General features: G+C 44.0%; 1 protein-coding gene across 1 annotated transcript in view; it reads right to left on the bottom strand.

The window, feature by feature from the left end:
- Nucleotides 1-8,308: 8,308 nt before the first annotated feature.
- Nucleotides 8,309-19,198, bottom strand: part of LOC137375480 (solute carrier family 2, facilitated glucose transporter member 2-like) — a 113,060-nt gene continuing 102,170 nt past the window's right edge. Inside the window, exons 9-11 of the mRNA XM_068042808.1 lie at nucleotides 16,909-17,010; nucleotides 15,396-15,599; nucleotides 8,309-10,777 (exon numbers count right to left, since the gene is read on the bottom strand). Coding sequence (XP_067898909.1) covers nucleotides 10,565-10,777; nucleotides 15,396-15,599; nucleotides 16,909-17,010 — 519 coding nt within the window. The 3' untranslated portion in view covers nucleotides 8,309-10,564. The remainder of the gene's footprint in view (nucleotides 10,778-15,395; nucleotides 15,600-16,908; nucleotides 17,011-19,198) is intronic.

The following is a 19,198-nucleotide window of genomic DNA, read 5'->3' as shown; positions in this document are numbered from 1 at the left end:
CCTAAAGTGTGTTGCCCAAAACTGGATGCAATACTCCAGTTGAGGCCGAACCAGTATTCTATACAAGTTTAACATCACTTCCTTGCTTTTGTACTCTATGCCCTTATTGATAAAGGCTTGGATGCTGTATGCTTTTTTAACTGCTCTCAACTTGTCCTGCCGCCTTCAATGATTCATGCAGCTATACACCCAGGTCCCTCTGCTCCTGCAACCACCGTCCCCCGAACACCTTTAGAATTGTACTCTTTATTTTATATTGTCTCTCAGTGTTCTTTCTACCAAAATGAATCACTTCACATTTGCCTGCATTAAATTCCGCCAACCTGTCTAAGTCCTTTTGAAGTTCTACACAATCCACCTCATAGTTCACAATACTTCCAAGTTTTGTATTGTCTGAAAATGTTGAAATTGTGCCCTTTACATCAAGGTCTAGACCATTAATATATATCAGGAAGGGCAGGGGTCCTAATACCTACCCCTGGGGAACGCCATTATAAAACCTCCTCCATTCCAAACTCCACTATAAACCTTCCCCCAGCCTGACGTGGATGAAAAATGAGCCAAATCATCTTTGGTGATTTGTTCACCAGCCTCATAAATCTTTATGGATATTCCAACTAATCATGTTTTATTTGCCTTCAATTGGTCGGACTCTTTTGGCTCTAATAAAAGCAATTATTAGCCAGGGTAGATAAAAAGTGATTACGTTTGAAAGTTCAAGTCAGCATTATCTCAAAAAATTCTTCTTGTTGAAGGCAAAGTCCATCTCTCATATAGAGTCAATAGAAAATTTCTCCATTTTCTACATGCCAGTATTTACTGCGGATGGTGCTGAACTGCTGGAAATGGCTTGTAAATAAGACAGAGAAGTTCTTCTGAAGGTAAAATTGAAGTCAATGGGAATAATGGGGAAAACTCTCCACCGGTTGGAGTCGTACCTAGCACATAGGAAGATGGTTGTGATTGTTGGAAGCAAATAATTTCACCCCCAAAATGTCACTTCAGGAGTTCTTCAGGGAATTGCCTTAGGCCCAACCATCATCAGCTGCTTCATCAATGACCTTCCCTCCATCATAAGGTTAGGAGCGGGGATGTTTGCTGATGATTGCACAGTGTTTAATTCCATTCACAACTCCTCAGATAATGAAACAGGCTGTGCCCACAAGCAGCAAGACCTGGACAAAATTTGGGCTTGGGCTGGTAAGTGGCAAGTAACATTTGTGCCACACAAGTGCCAAATAATGATCACCTCCAACAAGTGAGAATCTGAGCATCTCTCCTTGATGTTCAATGACATTACCATCATTGAATTCCCCCACTATCAACAAGCTGGTGGGGTCACCATTAACAAGAAACTTAACTGGACCAGCCACATAAATACTGTGGCTACAACAGTAAGTCACCTCCTGACTCCCCAAAGCCTTTCCACGATCTACAAGGCCTAAGTCTGCAGTAAGATGAAATGTTCCCCACTTGCCTGGATGAGTTTAGCTCCAACAACACTCAAGAAGCTCGACACCATCCAGGACAAAGCAGCCCGCTTGATTGGCACCCCATCCACCACCTTCAACATTCACTCCCTCCACCACTGGTGCACAGTGGCAGCAGTGTATACTATCTACAAGAGGCATTGCAGCGACTTGCCAAGCTTCCTTCAATAGCACATTCCAAACCCACAACCTGCACCACCTAGAAGAACAAGGCCACAACCTGCAAGATCCCCTCCAAGTCACACACCATCCTGACTTGGACTTGCACTGCATGCTGCTTGTCTGCACTGAGTGTGAAGAAGGGAGTTTGGTAAGTTACGGGGTTTTAAGGGTTTATCTTTCTAAAGCCTAATTTTTGTTTTCATTTAGCAATTAACTAAATTGCTGTTGAAGTTAAGAGGCAAGTTAAGTTTCTTCCAATTTTAAACAGGGACATACAAGCTCTCTGACTGTAGCTGTAGCAGTAGCTAGTTAATTAGGTAGTTAGTTTAAACTGATGTCTGAGCTCTCGCAAAGCTGACTCATCATTGCTTTTCGGAGAGTATAAATTCAGGGGTCTCTGAGTGCTGCTTGAGTGCACAGAGTGTGAAGAAGGGAGTTTGGTGAGTGAGGGAGCACGGTGAAGAGGGGAACTATAAATTAATTAAGAAAAATAAGTTTAATTTAATTAACATAATATAGATGGCAGGACAGGCGATGTGTCACAGCTGCAGTATGTGGGAGCTCCTGGATGCCACGTCCGTTGTAAGTGTCTGCAGCCTGAGCAGCGTTGGCTCAGAGTAGATGAGCTGGAGGCCAAGCTGCAGATATTGCAATCCGTCAGGGAGGGGTAAAGTTACCTGGACACTTTGTTCCAGAAGGCAGTCACACCCCTTAGGACAGGTTTGTCTGATTTGCTCAGTGATCAGGGACAGGAGGGTGTTACTGTGAGTCAGGCAGGTAAAGAGATCAAGAAGGTGGGAGTGGAGCAGCCTCAGCCCATGCAATTGAGCAACAAGTTCAAGGTTCTTGCAGTTTGTATGGATAAGAGCGAGGGCTGTAGTATGGAGGAGCAGACTGGCTGTGGCACCATAGTATAGGAAGCTGGGGAGCAAAAAGGAAAGTACTGGTAGCTGGGGAAAGTATAGTGAGTGGGATTGACACTGTTCTCTGCATCAAAGAGCGAGAGTCCAGAAGGCTGTGATGTCTGCCCGGCGCCAGGGTTAGGGACATCTGCTCAGGGTTGGAGAGGAACTCACAGTGGGAGGGGGAGGATCCAGTCATTGTGGTCCATCTAGGTACCAACAACATAGGCAGGACAAGGAAAGCGGTTCTGCATTGTCAGTATGAGGGGCTAGGCACCAACTTAAGAAACAGAAGCTCAAAGGTAGTTATGTCTGTATTATTACCTGAGCCATCTGCAAATTGGCATTGTGCAAATAAGATTCGAGAAATGGATGCGTGGCTCAAAAGGGTAGGTGGTGGTGTAGTGGTTATGTCACTGGATGAGCAATCCAGAGGCTCAGGCTAAAGCTCTGAGAACATGGGTTTGAATCCCACCATGGCAGATGGTGAAATTTGAATTCAATTAATAAAAATCTGGAATTAAAAGCTCGTCTAATGGTGACCATGAAGCCATTGTCGATTATTGTAAAAACCCCATCTGGTTCACTAATGTCCTTTAGGGAAGGAAACCTGCCATCCTTACCTGGTCTGGCCTACATGTGACTCCAGACCCACAGCAATGTGGTTGACTCTTAAATGCCCTCTGAAATGGCCCAGCAAGCCACTCAGTTCAAGGGCAATTAGGGATGGACAATAAATGCTGGCCTAGCCAGCGACACCCACATCCCACAAACGAATAAAAAAGACTGGTGTGGTAGAAGTGGGTTCCAGTTCATGGGGCACTGGCACCAGTACTGGGAAAGTGGGGGCTGTATCGTTGGGGCGGTCTATACCTGAACCATTCTGGGACCAGTATTCTAGTGAGCTGCATAACTTGGGAAGTAGAGAGGGCTTTAAACTAAATAGTAGGGACAAGGGATCAAATTTGGGAAGATCTGGTAAATCAAAGAGTAGAGACAAGGCAAGCGAGAAAGGTATTAATATGGGAAAAGATCAACAGACCATGACTGGAAAGAACAGTGAATACAAATCTAAGAGTAAATCAGCAGATCAGGCTTGAGGTTACAAAAATACTAAAAGGACAAAACTAAAGACTCTGTATCTGAATGCACGTTGCATTCGAAACAAAATAGATGAACTGATAGCGCAAATGGAAATAAATAAGTACGATCTGATAGCTATTACAGAGACATGGTTGCAGGATGACATAGATTCGGATCTGAATATTGAAGGGTACATGACATTTAGGAAGGAAAGGAAGCTCGGAAAAAGTGGAAGGGTGGCTCTGTTAATTAATGATGGTACTAGTGTAATAGAGAGGGATGACCTAAGTTCAGAAAACCAGGATGTAGAAGCGTTTTGGGTAGAGATGCGAAGTGATGAAGGCAAGAAGTCACTTGTGGGAGTGGTGTACAGGTCCCCTAACAGTAACCACATGGTAGGATGGGGTATAAAGGAAGAAATAATGGCAGCTTGTCAGAATGGCATGACGATAATCATGGGGGATTTTAATCTACGTATGGACTGGAAAAATCAGATGAGCGAAGGTCGCCTAGATGAGGAGTTCATGGAATGTTTTCAGGATAGTTTCTCTGTACAGCATGCTCTGGAGTCAACCAGAGAGCAGACCTCGTAGGCACCCCTAGGCAGCAGTGATTATAATATGATTGAATTTTACATTCAGTTTGAGGGAGAGAAGAGTGGGTCGAAGACTAGTATCTTAAACTTAAATAAGGGCAATTATGAGGGCATGAAAGCAGAGCTAGCTAAAGTGAACTGGTAAATTAGGTTAAGGGATAGGTCATTAAAGATGCAGTGGCAGACATTTAAGGGGATATTTCAGAATACATTTCAATGAGAAAGAAAAATTCCAAGGGGAGAACCCACCATCAGTGGCTAGCTAAAAAAGTTAAAGATAGTATCAAACTTAAAGAAAATGCATATAATTGTGCAAAGATGTGTGGCAGGTCAGTAGTTTGGACAGAATATAAAAAACAGCAAAGATTGACTAAAGCATTAATAAGGAGGGAAAAATTAGAGTATGAGAGAAAGCTAGCTAGAAATATAAAAACAGATAGTAAGAGATTCTATAGCTATTTAAGAAAGAAAAGAGTTAGCAAAGTGAGCATTGGTCCTATAGAAAGTGAATCTGGGGAGTTAATAATGGACAATAAGGAGATGGCAAATAAATTGAACAGGTATTTTGCATCAGTCTTCGTTATAGAAATAGCTGTAAATCAGGAAATGGAAGGGAGGGAGCAACTCAAGAAAATTACAATCACCAGGGAAGTGGTACAAATTGAGCAAATTGTTGGAGCTGTGGGCTGACAAGTCTCTGGGTTCTGATGGACTTCATCCTCGAATCTTAAAAGAAGTGGTTAGTGAGATAGTTGATCTGTTGGCTTTAAGTGTCCAAAATTCCCTAGATTCGGGAAAGGTTCCATTGGTTTGGAAAATAGCGAATGTAACTCCTTTATTCAAAAAGGGAGGGAGACAGAAAGTAGGAAACTACAAGTCAGTTAGCTTAACATCTGTCATATGGAAAATGTTAGAAGCTATTATTAAAAACATTATGGCAGGGCACTTAGAAAAACTCAAGGTAATCAGGCAGAGTCAACATGATTTTATGAAAGGAAAATCACGTTGAACCAATTTATTAGAGTTCTTTGAAGAAGTAACATGTGCTGAGGACAAAGGGGAACCAGTGGATGTACTGTACTTAGATTTCTAGAATGCATTTGATATTCTGCCACATCATAAAGTGCATGGTGTAGGGGTAACATATTGGCATGGCTAGACTATTGGCTAGCTGATAGGAAACAGATGAAGCATAAATAGGCCATTTTCTGGTTAGCAAGTTGTAACGAGTGGTATGCCACAGGGATCAGTGCTGGGGCGTCAACTTTTTACAATTTATATTAATGACTTGGATGAAGGGACCGAAGGTATGGTTGCTAAATTTGCTGATGCCACAAAGATATGTAGGAAAGTAAGTTGTAAAGTGGACATAAGGAGGCTACAAAGGGATATTGATAGGTTAAGCGAGTGGGCAAAGATCTGGCAAATGGAGTATAATGCGGGAAAATATGAAATTGTCCATTTTGGTAGGAAGAATAAAAAAGAAGCACATTATCTAAATGGTGAGAGATTGCAGAGCTCTGAGATGCAGTGGAAGCTGGGTGTCTTAGTGTATGAATCGCATAAGGTTAGTATGCAGGTACAGAAAGTAATTAGGAAAGCTAATAGAATATTATACTTTATTGTGAGGGGAATTGAATACAAAAGTAGGGAGGTTATGCTTCAGTTATACAGAGCATTGGTGAGACCACATCTAGAGTACTGTGTACAGTATTGGTCTCCTTATTTAAGGAAGGATATAAGTGCATTGGAAGCAGGTTAGAAAAGGTTTATATGAACATCAGAAATAGGAGCAGGAGTAGGCCATTCGGCTCCTCAAGCCTGCCCCGCCATTCAATAGGATCATGGCTGATCTGCCCCAGACCTCAACTTCTCTTTCGTGCCAGCTCCTCATAGCCCTCAACTCCCCAATAATTCAAAAATCTATCTAACTCCTCTTTAAATACTTTGAGTGATCTAGCCTCCACAACTCTCTGGGATAGAGAATGCCAGACATTCACTACCCTCTGAGAAAAGAAATTCCTTTGCATCTCAGTTTTAAATGAGTGTCCCCTTATTCTGTAACTATGTCCCCTAGTTCAAGATTCCCCCACTAGTGGAAACATCTTCTCAATATCTACCCTGTCAAGCCCCCTCAGAATCTTGTACGTTTCAATAAGATCATCCCTCATTCTTCTAAACTCTAATGAATAAAGGCCTAACCTGTTTAGCCATTCTTGATGTCAACCCCTTCATCCCAGGAATCAGCCTAGTGAATCTCTTTTGAACTGCCTCAAATGCCAATATATCCTTTCTTAAATACGGGGACCAAAACTGTACACAGTACTCCAGGTGCAGCCTCACCAACACCCTGTATAGTTATAACAAGACTTCCCTATTTTTAAACTCCAACCCCCTAGCAATAAAGGCCAAAAATCCATTTGCCTTCTTAATTACTTGCTGCACCTGCTTGCTAACTTTTGTGTTTCATGCACAAGAAAACCCAGATCCCTCTGTACTGCACTTTTTTGGAGTCTCTCTCCATTTAAGTAATAGTCTACCTTTTGATTCTTCCTACCAAAGTGCATGACCTCACACTTTCCTACATTAAACTCCATCTGCCAAGTTTTTGCCCACTCACTGAACCTATCTATATCCCCTTGCAGATACCTTATGTCCTCATCACAACATGCCCTCCCACCTATGTTTGTATTGTTGGCAGATTTGGATATATTACACTCTGCCCCATCCTCCAAGTCATTGATATAGATAGTAAATAATTGAGGTTCTAGGACTGATCCTTGTGGCACCCCACTATTTACGTCTTTCCAACCTGAAAAAGACCCATTAATCCTGACTCTATGTCTTCTGTGTGTGAACCAATCCTCAACCTATGCTACTACATTACCCCAAATACCATTTACTAGACTAATACCTGCAATGAGCGGGTTGTCTTATGAGGAAAGGTTGGACAGGTTAGGCTTGTATCCACTGGAGTTTAGAAGAGTAAGAGGCAACTTGATTGAAACATATAAGATCCTAAGGGGTCTTGGATGTGGAAAGGATGCTTCCTCTTGGGGGAGAATCTAGAACTATGGATCACGGTATAAAAATAAGGAGTCACCCATTTAAGACAGAGATGAGGAGTAATGTTTTTATTTCATGGGATCGTGAGTCTTTGGAATTCTCTCCCTCAAAAGGTGGTGGAAGCAGAGTCATTGAATATTTTTAAGGCAGAGGTAGATAAATTCTTGATAAGCAAGGAAGTGAAAGGTCATCAGCTGCTTTCCTGGATCAACTATGTGGCGTGCCATGGCATTGCCCATCTTGGCCAACACTCAGAGTGGCACGGCATGACCACATCAAGCTCTACTAGCTGAATCGATTGCCCCCACCATCCATATAACCTTAACGCTCCAACCCTTTCTGGCACCCTCCCCACACACAGGGTGACTAGGGTGCCATTGATCCTTCAGAAACACAAACAAATGCAGAGCGTACACTACTTACGGAGGGAGGGTACACAGTACCTCCCTTCATACCTACAGAGCTTTCCCTCCAGTAATCCCAGCCCCCCCCCCCCTTCCAGTATGCATAGTGAGACCGCTGTATATCCCCCTTCCCTCCTCCCTTACAGAATGCAGAGTGAGACCCCTGAATATCAGTACATACCTTCCATAGCAAAACCTGTTTCTGATGACTGGCCGGCTTTTCTAATCGTGAATGGGATGGCAGGTGACGGCTGCCGGTTCAAATTAAAATCAGGAAGTGTGCTTGGAGAGGTGGCGGGCTGCATAATCTGCAGAGGTAAGTACTGTTTTACATATTCTAATTGGGGGGGTGCCACCACCAAGCGGGGGGCCACACCGAGTAATTTGTGGTAGGCCCTTCTCGACATCGCGGGTCGAGGCGGGACTCTCCCCGCAGAATTTTACCAGCCCCTGAGCCGTGACCTGTGGCATCGAGGGGCTGGTAAAATTCAGCCTGTGAATTAAACCTGGCTGGTTAGAGACATAGATTTTCAAACTCAGCCCCTCGTAACAAATCAATCAATCATCCTCCACCAATAATATGTTTGAATAAAATACATCCAGTGATTAACTGTTCAACATATTAACAATTTAATTAAAATCATGCATTAGTCTTTTTTTTTTAAAAAGTACTGGACAGGTTTGTGGGATTTAAATCCATCCTTGCAAAGTATAAATATCTGCTCAGCAGATGACATTAATTGAGAGGCAGGCAGCGATATGCTCCTCCGTGTGTCAGTTTCCATGCATTATTGGTTTGCATTAACATCAGGGCTAATTCCACAATGTTGCTCCCTGATCAGACAGGCCAGGGAACCGGGGGCTAATGTTCCGTCCTTCCCACACCCCAGACCCTCCCCAACCTGATTCAATGCCATGCTTCCGACGAGCGCAGCTTTTGGGAGAAGGAGTGCGGGAGGCTTGCCGAAATTAACCCTAAACACCCCAAAATGGTTCTCAGAGGTAAATAAATGGACACAGAGCACGGGAGCAGTGATAGGCGAAGGATTCAGGTCAGTTGACGGACAGGATGCCTCACACAGAGGAGAGTATCAGCAAATGCCTCTGTCGTCACTTCCAGGCAAGTTGCAATCCCAGGAAGTCACCGGAGTGAAAATTCAGTAGAATCCCCATTTCATTATTTGTGGTCTTTCAGCAGTCAGGCAAAAACAATTTTTAAAAAATGAATAATTACAGGCAATTTATTTAATTGAGAAGTCAATATCATGCAAGGAATTCTCTGTCTCTGACCTTATCTGTCCTCCAGAGACTTGTGTTTATCCATTACCTCCCCTTCAAACAACAACAGCAGCAGCAGAATGACCACAAGTAGGACATGGATAGGAGCAGCTTCCACTGCTCAAATGGCCTGAATTTTGCAGTTAGTGGTGATGAAACAGTGCTCACCACTGACCTCGATAAAAGCTGCCTCAAAAGATATGGCGATATCTCTGGCATGGATTTCCCCTTTCCTGACATAATTTTGAATTTGGCACCAAGCCAGGGGGATCTCCATGCATCCAGCAACAGTGATGTCATCATGCTGGGTAAGTAGGTAATCATATTGGAGTGTTCTCACAGACAGCAAATCAGGAACTTAAATACACATTATCCTTCACTTTTAATTTAAATTTAGAAAGAGCAAAATAAAGATTGGGCAACATATTAGAAGCTGAAATATCAAACAATTTTTAAAAATATATTAAAAACTATGGAATTTTTAATAACTGGAAAATTTTTATGTTACACCAAATATAAAATAAATTTTCCAGGGCCAGAGAGGCTGTTCAGAAGTAGTTGCTGCTTAGCACACTGTTAAAACCCAGTTACACCTCATTAACAAGGTATAACTTATTAACAGTAAGATTACAGATTCTAAGGGGAATTTCTCATCAGTTCAGTGATTCTAAAGATTGCTAAAGATTGGACTCCGTGGAGGAGCAAGGAATCACTGACAGCAAATTCTGGATTTCTGCAGTTAACTGTGCATGTGCGGATGCCAGAAGTTGCTGTCAGTTTCACAGGGTAATGTGATGAACGCTGACAGTTTCATCATCATTAACCCACAAAATCCGGGCCAATATTAATATAGACAAGATTTTAGAACAATAATGTTGGATTAGATAATGTTGACCTTGAAATGATGTGGTAATAATGCACAGAAGGGCATGAAATTCAATTTGGGGGAAGTGGGGGGAACCAATAATTGGGTAGCAGTGGATCCTGAGCCCATGCCACCATTACCCTTTTCATTGAAATCAATGAAAAGGTAAATCTGGTAGAATATGTAACATGTGTAACAGGCACTAACGCTCATTTTTGCATTCCCCCCACCACCCCCCCACAAAGTTGATTTTCATCCCCAAAACCTTTATCGGTTTGGTTGAAATGATTCAGTCATTTTAGCAGTGTTGCTGACCTATTCAACATAGAGAGGTATTTTCTCCTTTTAGCCCAATAGGGTAATTAACTTCATTCAAACAAGCTAAGTATTCATCCACAAATGCCATACAGACTAGTTTCTGGGCAAAACCATCTCCATCTTCCAACTCCGGGAGACAAAGATGGGACAAAGAGGCAATCCACCTCACACCAGGAAATCTGTTTTACCCAATGCTTTCACTTGGCCATTCTTCGAACAATATCAGCGAGCATTGCAGATGGTTCTGGCTCTCTCTAACAGTGAAGGAAGAGAAAAAGCAATTTTCCAGCCATCCATGACCTCTATAGGCACTCGTATCTCATTTTACATGGTTCCTGTTCCAGTCTTTGTTTCAATACTTTCGCCTCAATGGGCACAGGAGCAAGGTTCAGCATCCCCTCTCATCCACTCACTTCGGCCTCTGTACTGCCCAAATATTCCAATTCAGTATCAGAAGCTTTACGGGGCTGCGCCAAGGATCCTCTGGGTCGGAATTCTTGCATTATCTGTTCAAAAGTCTTGCTTTTCGTCTCAGGCAGCTTGATGTACGTGAACAAGGTGAAAGCAAAGAGAAGCCCAGCAAAAATGATGAACGTGTAAGGGCCGCACAACTCCTGTAGAGAACATGCAGAGAGCATCTTAAAAAGTGGAAATGGTCAATCGGTCTCAATAGGATCAAGTTAAATATGATTCCAATTTTTTATTTGAATTATAGACCCTCAGAAGGTTATAGCACAGTAGGAGGCCATTTGGCCCATCATCTCTATGCCGGCCCATTGTTGGAGCAGTCTAATTACAATCCCTTTGTCCCACCCTCTCCTCATAACACTGTATCAATCCCAAACCATGGTCCCTAAACCACTCTCTCCCCATACTCCTGTCTCAATCCATAATCATTGGGCTGAATTTTTTTTAGTGATGCCCAAGGCCCTGCCACTGTGACCATAAGCCAGAGTCGCTGCTGCTTGGGGTGGGGGGGTGGACTGGGGAGTGGTATTCTGCGGCGGCCAGCCAATTAATGGCCAGCAGGTGGAGGAGGCGTCCTATAAGGCGGTGGTGGCATGTGAGGTCATGCCGCTGGAAGTGTTGGTGTCATATTTAAAGGGCTGTTGAATTGATCCAGCCATAATGAAGCCTGAGTGGAAGACATGCTATACAGGGCCTGTCAAAGAGTGGTAGAGGGAAGATCCCAGGTGGCCCCACAGTTTAGCGATGCCTCCCTGAAGCTCCCCTCCAGCCTGCTCAGGTGAGGAGGAGCAGACCTGCCTGCCAGACCAAGCAAGCCTAGACAGAGATCGCAGAGGAGGTAAGCAGCACTGGGATAGTGCCCAGAACCTGGGTGCAGTGCTGCAAGAAGCTGAATGACCTCATGCAATCAGTTAAAGTGAGTGCACCACACATTGCTTCCTCAGGAGCTCACCTGTGGCTTAAACTTAAATAAAGGCAATTACAAATGGTGTTGAGGTAGATCAGCGATGATCTAGCTGAATGGCAGAGCAGGCACAAGCAGCCGAATAGCCTACCCCTGCTCCTATTCCCTATGTTCCTCAGACAGAGTTAGCTAACATAATCAGGGAAAATAAGTTAAAAGGTAAGATGGTAGAGAAGCAGTGGCAGACATCCAAGGAGATATTTCATAACTCTCAACAAAGATATATTCCATTGAGAAAGAAAGACTCTATGAGAAGGCTGAACTATCCCTGGCTAACGAGCTTAGACAGATTTTTGATCCAAATGGGAGTCAAGGATTATGGGGGGCCGACAGGGAAGTGAAGTTGAGGCCATGATCAGATTAGCCTGGATCTTACTGAATGACGGAGCAGGCTCGAGGGGTCACATTGTCTACTTCTGATGGCCGCATGCAGGGGCATTCCAATGGCACTATCATAGACACTAGGGCGGCCACCAGCATAGGTGTTGCATATCTTTGTTCATTGACTAACAATGCTCATCTCTGTGCCTCCAGGAGAAGACAGCCCACAATGCGAAGGAAAGGGCAAAGACCAGCGGTGGCATCCCGTTCCTCACAATCCTGACCCCCATGGAGGAATAGGCACTAGAACATGGAGGACACCATGGACTAGAGAGCATCTGGTGAACATGAGGCATAGTCTTCATGTATCCACCATAGGCATTACCCTCTAATTAATCTTCTCCATCACATAGGGCAAAGGCAGGAGAGACAGCTGCAAAGACTAGGGATCAGCCGTGTACCCCTGAGGAGCATAGGTATTGTGTTACAAGGCTACAGGCCAAGTGCTGGATAATGGGATTAGAATAAATAGGTGCTTGATGGCCAGCACGGACATGATGGGCTGAAGGACCTGTTTCTGTGCTGTATAACTCTAGGACTCGAGGGGCAGGAGGGAGCCTTAGAGGATGCACTGTACATTATTCCCCCATATCCTCCACCACTGCAGATACTCTCACACTGGTGGGTATCTGTGCCTGAGCAGCTGAGGCCACTGACACTCGGAGGACTGTGGGAGGCCAGAGTGATGCTGAGTTTCAAGCTGATGCCATGCCTCTGGAATCGTGGCAAGTCAGAAGGTGCTGGAGTTACAGCATGAGGTTAGGGAACATCTGGAAGAGCTTCCAGAGGCTGTGCACACCCTGGCCTGGATGGCGGAGGAGTTGATTGGGCCGGCAGCTCTTGGGGGTGGAAGACCACTTAATTGGCTGCTGCTGGCAAATTGTGGCCTCAGGTCCTGGTGCCTGCTGAATTGGAGTCGCCTCCTGCATTTGGACCAGGCGGTGGGACTTCTGTTAGCTCAGAAAAATTCCAGCGCATGCTTCTACGAATCTAAAGTATTCCATACTCCAGCAACCTACTGTGTAAAGAAATCTCTCCTCACAATCTTACAGAGAATTTAAAGTTGATGACTCCTCTTCACTGACGCTTCAAACAGAGGAAGTCTATTTCCCCTTTTCAACCTGTAAAAATTCTTCAATGTTATAAAACGTTTGATTAAATCTCCTATCAGCCATCTCTGCTCTGCTCTAGATGAAACAATCCCAGTGTCTCAAGTCTCTTCTGACAATTACAGATTCTGATCAGTCAAACATTCTGGTCATTCTATACTCTAGATTCACTATGGCTTTAATTGAGTTGTAATGGGGTGAAAGCACCCCCTCATTCTGGGAAGCTGGAGGTGGAGATTGGAGTGGTTCCCCATTATATTCAATCCCACCCCTTTTCTCCACTCATCTAAATTTCCTGCCCATTTGGGTACAGATGCATATTGCGCCTGCCGAATGTGGATCGGTGTGATAGGTTGGAATTCCCACATTTGGTGATGAGGCATCTTTACCAAGGGCATCGCAGCACCTTAGGGCATAATTTCCACTAAATTTGTCCAGCAGGGAGAATAACCCAGTCGGATCTACCACCCAGTCTGCCTGAATTTACATTCCACAGAAGTCAATGCAGAGTAAAACCTGACGGGTTGTTAAACACATTCCGAACTAATCAGGTCAGACTCCCGCCTGGCGAGATAGGTCAAAATTGTGCCCTCACTTATTTCTGTCCTGGTAGTGCTGGGTACCATGGTTCTTGGTCTTCACCTAGTCTGCTCAATAAAAGTCAGCCCTTTGTCTGCTACAATAATATATCTGTATCCCAACTTACACCAACTCCCGTGCACCCATCACCCCTGTGCTCACTGAACTACTTTGTCTCCTGATCCTGTAAGACTTCAGTTTTAAAATTTAAGATTAACGAACCTCTGAGAGAAGAAATTCCTCCTTATCTCTTCTTCAAAGGGAGACCCCTTATTTTGAAACTGTGCCCCCTAGTTCTAGACACCCCATAAGGAGAAACATCTTTTCAGCATCTACCCTGTCAAGCCCCCTCAGAATCTTATATGTTTCAATAAGATCCCCTCTTATTCTTCTCTTCCCTCCATATCTCATTAATCTCCTGCAACCCTACAACTCTCCGAAATATCTGTGCTCCTCCCATTCCGGCCTCTTGTGCATCCCGATTATCATCGCTTCGCATTGGTGGCCGTGCCTTAAGCTGCCTGGGCCTAAGCTCTGGAATTCTCTCCCTAAACCTCTCCACCTCTTTACCTCTCTCTCCTCCTTTAAGAGATTGTCCTAGTGCATGAATCACAAAAGGTTAGTATGCAGGTATAGCATGTAATTAGGAAAGCTAATAGAATGTTATCGTTTATCAAGAGGGGAATTGAACACAAAAGTAGGGAGGTTATGCTGCAGTTATACAGGGCATTGGTGAGACCACATCTGGAGTACTGTGTACAGTACTGGTCTCCTTATTTAAGGAAGGATGTAAATACATTGGAGGCAGTGCAGAGAAGGTTTACTAGACCCAAACCTGGAATGAGTGAGCTGTCTTATGAGGAAAGGTGGACAGGCTAGGCTGGAATTTCGAATCTCGGAGATTCTTCAATATACTTCAAAATAAAATACTTCAAATCATTTCTAGGTGAAAATGTGCACACGACTGCGGGACATCGATCATTTGTTAGGGGATCAGCTCTTTCCTGAGAGACGTGGGTACTTATAAGATCCTGAGGAGTCTTGACAGAGTGGTTGTGGAAAGGATGTTTCCCCTTGTGGGAGAATCTAGAACTAGGGGTCACTGTTTAAAAATAAGGGGTCGCCCATTTAAGACGGAGATGAGGAGAAATTCTTTCTCTCAGAGGGTCGTGAGTCTTTGGAATTCTCATCCTCAAAAGGCGGTGGAAGCAGAGTCTTTGAATATTTTTAAGGAGAGGTAGATAGATTCTTGATAAGAAAAGGGGTGGAACGTTATCAGGGGTAGGTGGGAATGTGGAGTAATCAGTTCAGCCATGAGCTTATTAAATGGCAGAGTAAGCTCGAGGGACCGAGTGGCCTACTCCTGCTCCTAATTCGTATGTTTGTATGCAAGATGCTCCATAAAACCTACTGCATTGAGTAAGCTTTTAGCTACCTGTCCTAATGTCTCCTTATGTGCCTTGGTGTCAAATTATTTCTGATACCACTTCTGTGAAGTGCCGTGGGATGTTTTTGCTATGTTAAAAGTGCTATAGAAATGCAAGCTGTTGTGTCAGCGTTTAATAATGCCAGGTTTTATCATGGCCTTTAGTGTGTCGGAAAACCCTGATTGGTGTAAATGAATGCTGGAGACAGCACCCTAGTGAACAAGGGCACCTTAAGGTGCCAGTCTGGCTTATCTCTTTACCCAGATGATGTATCATTGAAAAGGTGGGTTGTAAATCATCTTACCGCGATGTATGGGAAGCACATTCCCACGATGAAGTTACAGGTCCAGTTGCAGAAACCCGCGATGGCTATAGCAGCTGGCCTCGCCCCCTGGCTAAATAACTCAGCTACGATGAACCAGGGGATTGGGCCTGGTCCGATCTCAAAGAAGGCAACAAAGATAAAGATGGCCGACATGCACAGGTAGCTCATCCAGGTGAAGGTGTGCTGAAGGGAAGGGAGGAAAAACATTGAGAATTCAGGAAACACAATAGAAGGCGCATCAAAAAGACGTACAAGCATGAAACCAGAACAAAATATTAGAACTAATGGGAAAGACTGAACAAGCTGGGGCTTTTTTCTCTGGAAAAACGAAGGCTGAGGAGTGACCTGCTCGAGGCCTTTATGATAATGAAAGGGTTTGATAGGGTTGAAGCAGAGAAGATATTTCCACTTGTGGGGGAGACCAGAACTAGGGGCCATAAATATAAGTTAGTCAATAATAAGTCCAATAGGGAATTCAGTGGTGAGAATTTTAATTTTAATTTATTCTTTTACAGGATGTGGGCACCGCTGGTAAGGCCAGCATTTGTTGCCCATCCTTAATTGCCCTTGAGAAGGCGGTAGTGAGCTGCCTTCTTGAACCCCTGCAGTCCTTTTGGTGCGGGTACAGCCACAGTGCTGTTAGGGAGGGAGTTCCAGGATTTTGACCCAGCAACAGTGAAGGAATGGCGATATAGTTCCAAGTCAGGATAATGTGTGACTTGGAGGGGAACTTGCAGGTGGTGGTGTTCCCATTCATTTGCTGCCTTTGTCCTTCCAGGTGGTAGAGGTCACGGGTTTGGAAGGTGCTGTTGAAGGAGGCTTGGTGAGTTGCTGCAGTGCATCTTGTAGATGGTACTGTGGAAGTCGCTACCACAGGGAGTAAAGTGAATAGCATAGATGCATTTAAGAGGAAGCTGAGGGAGAAAGGAATGTGCTGACAGTGTTAGATGAAATGGTGTTGGAGGAGGATCATGTGATGCATAAGTACCAGCATGGACCAGATAGGCTGATTGGCCTTTTTTTAAAATTCATTCATTGGACGTGGGCGTCGCTGGCCAGGCCAGCATTTATTGCCCATCCCTAATTGCCCTTGAGAAGGTGGTGGTGAGCTGCCTTCTTGAACTGCTGCAGTCCATGTGAGGTAGGTACACCCACAGTGCTGTTAGGAAGGGAGTTCCAGGATTTTGACCCAGCGACAGTCTCTGTGCTGCAGACTCGTAAGAGCAGCTAAAAAACAAAGGTCAAAAGGGTAATAGTGACCTTTCCATAAACTCTCTGTGTCTGGGGAAAACTGTAAGCTGGTGAGTGACTACACTTTGAGAATATGTCATTGGCTGTGAAGCCCTTTGGGAGGTTCTAAGGTTATGAACAGCGCTATATAAATGCAAGTTCTTTCTTTACCTACAATGTTTACAGGCACCTGGGAGTGAGAGACGGTTTAAGGTTTCTGGCTCCCGTAGCCGGATGTGTTTTGTGCTCCAATCCCACTCACCTGGAAAACCAGCCCGATCGTCATTACAACTGCACAGCAGAACATCCCTGCCAGACCCAATATGTACAGGGTTCGACGGCCAGCGTGCTCCACCAAGAAGACCTAAAGAGATACACGTCAGAGGAATCAGAACATGTCCAGTCTACAAGTAAGCCCCCAGTGATGCTGTTGGTTCTCATACACCACATCTAAGATTCCTCCAGCCACGCAACAACTCTTGGCTTGTTATTGTGGATCTCTTTATCTACCTTGTCTGTATATCTTGCCTGTATTTCCTTTACATCTTTCTCCCTTTTCCAGTTCTGTCCTCACCTGTAGCTGTAGACTGGTGCTGAGGGATGCTTCAGATGTGTTGATACTCAGTCCAATTTTAAGAACATCGAAACAGGAGGAGGCCATTCAGCCCCTCAAGCCTGCTCCACCATTCTATCAGATCACGGCTGATCCAAACCTCAACTCCATTTATCCACTTTTGCTCCAAACCTCTGGATAGCCAACAATCCCTATCAATCCCTGTCTTGAAAGCTCCAAATTCCTCCCAGCATCCACAGACGTTTTAGGGGAGGATTCCAGATTTTCACGACCCATTGTGTGAAAATGTGCTTTACTCCTAAATGGCCGTGCTCAAATCTTCATATTACGTCCCCACATTCTTAATTGCCCCATCAGCAGAAGTAATTTCTCTATGTCTACCCTATCAGATCTTTTAAATATTTTAAACACTTCTTAACATGTGAGCCCAGATAGTTAATGTTGGCAAGCTTCTCAACTGCTAGAAGCATCACAGCAGATCCAGCTCTTGGCCACATTTTCCAGAAAGACTCACTCTATACCAATCAGGAACAAGGGCCTTGGCTGATTTTTCCCATTCAAATTACAGAACTGATAATAAGAGGAATATTTCTATTTAGATCTACTGAACTAGCCAAAGGAAATTCGTGTCAACTATCTCCTTTTGAAGTAGAGTTGGGCAATAAAGGGTAAAGAATGAGTCTGAAGGTACTAAGTTTGGACACAGACTATGGAACACCTTGATTCTTATGGTACTGGGAACATCAGTGAGTCACATTCTTTATTTATTCATTTTTGGGATGGGGGCATTGTTGCCCAGAAAAATTGCTAGTTGCCCTGAGAAAGTGGTGGTAGGCTTTCTTCTTAAACTGTTATAGCAGTTTGATGCAATTGAGTTGTTTGCTCTGGGTTAATTGAGAATCAACTGGTGTGGGACTGGAGTCACATTTAGGCCCACACCAGGTAAGGATGGCAGTGTGGAATGTAACTAGTCAGAGTTGATGGGTGCAACTGAAGGTTCCTGACCCTTGGGACATTGTCCAACCCAGTCTACATTTGGCTGGATTATTACAAAGAAACACAGAAACAGGCCATTTGGCCCATCCAGTCCATGTCCGCATTTACGCTTCACTCAAGCCATCGATGGGCTATGAACTGAATAGGCTTAGTGGGTTGCATTGGGTTTTCTCATTCAGTGTTTCAGTGTGTTTAAAGGGAAGGAGGGCCCAGGGGAGCCTTTTCTGCTCAAAGCATTCCAAATATTCATGTGCAAAATCAATATATTAAGTTTAAATTTGGTGTTTTACCTCTCCAACCATCTTTTGGAAAGGACATAGGAACATAGAACAGGAGTAGGCCATTCAGCCCCTCCAGCCTATTCTGCCATTCAATGAAATCATGGCTGATCTGTGACCTAACTCCATATATCCATTTTACCCCATATTCCTTAATATCTTTGACTGACAAAATTCTATCAACCTCAGTTTTAAAATGAACAATTGATACTGCTTCAGTTACCATTTATGGAAGAGAGTTCCAAACTTCTACCACCCTTTGTGTGTAGAAATGTTTCCTAATTTCACTCCTCGAAGGTCTGGCTCTAATTATAGACTGTGCCCCCTAGTCCTAGACTCCCCAACCAGTGAAAATAGTTTCTCTCTATCTACCCCATCAGTACCCCTTAATATCATGAAAACTTTGACCAAATCAACCCTTAATCTTCTAAATTCCAGGGAATACAACCATGGTTTTTGTTTTGTTTTCTTTTGTAAACTCTTCTTGTAATTTAACCCTTGGAGCCTAGCTATCATTCTGGTAAATCTACACTGCTCTCCCTCCAAGGCCAATATGTTTCTTTATTCTTTCATAGGATGCGGACGTCGCTGGTAAGGCCAGTATTTGTTGCCCATCCTGAATTGCCCTTGAGAAGGTTATGGTGGTATGGTTATGGTGGTGTCCAGAACTGCTCACAGCAACCCCAGGTGAGGTCTAACCAGGG

Source organism: Heterodontus francisci, chromosome 11, assembly GCF_036365525.1.
Source record: "Heterodontus francisci isolate sHetFra1 chromosome 11, sHetFra1.hap1, whole genome shotgun sequence".
In the NCBI taxonomy this organism is placed as follows: domain Eukaryota; kingdom Metazoa; phylum Chordata; class Chondrichthyes; order Heterodontiformes; family Heterodontidae; genus Heterodontus; species Heterodontus francisci.
Note: the sequence above shows the minus strand (reverse complement) of the source record. Positions and strands in the feature narration are given on the sequence as shown.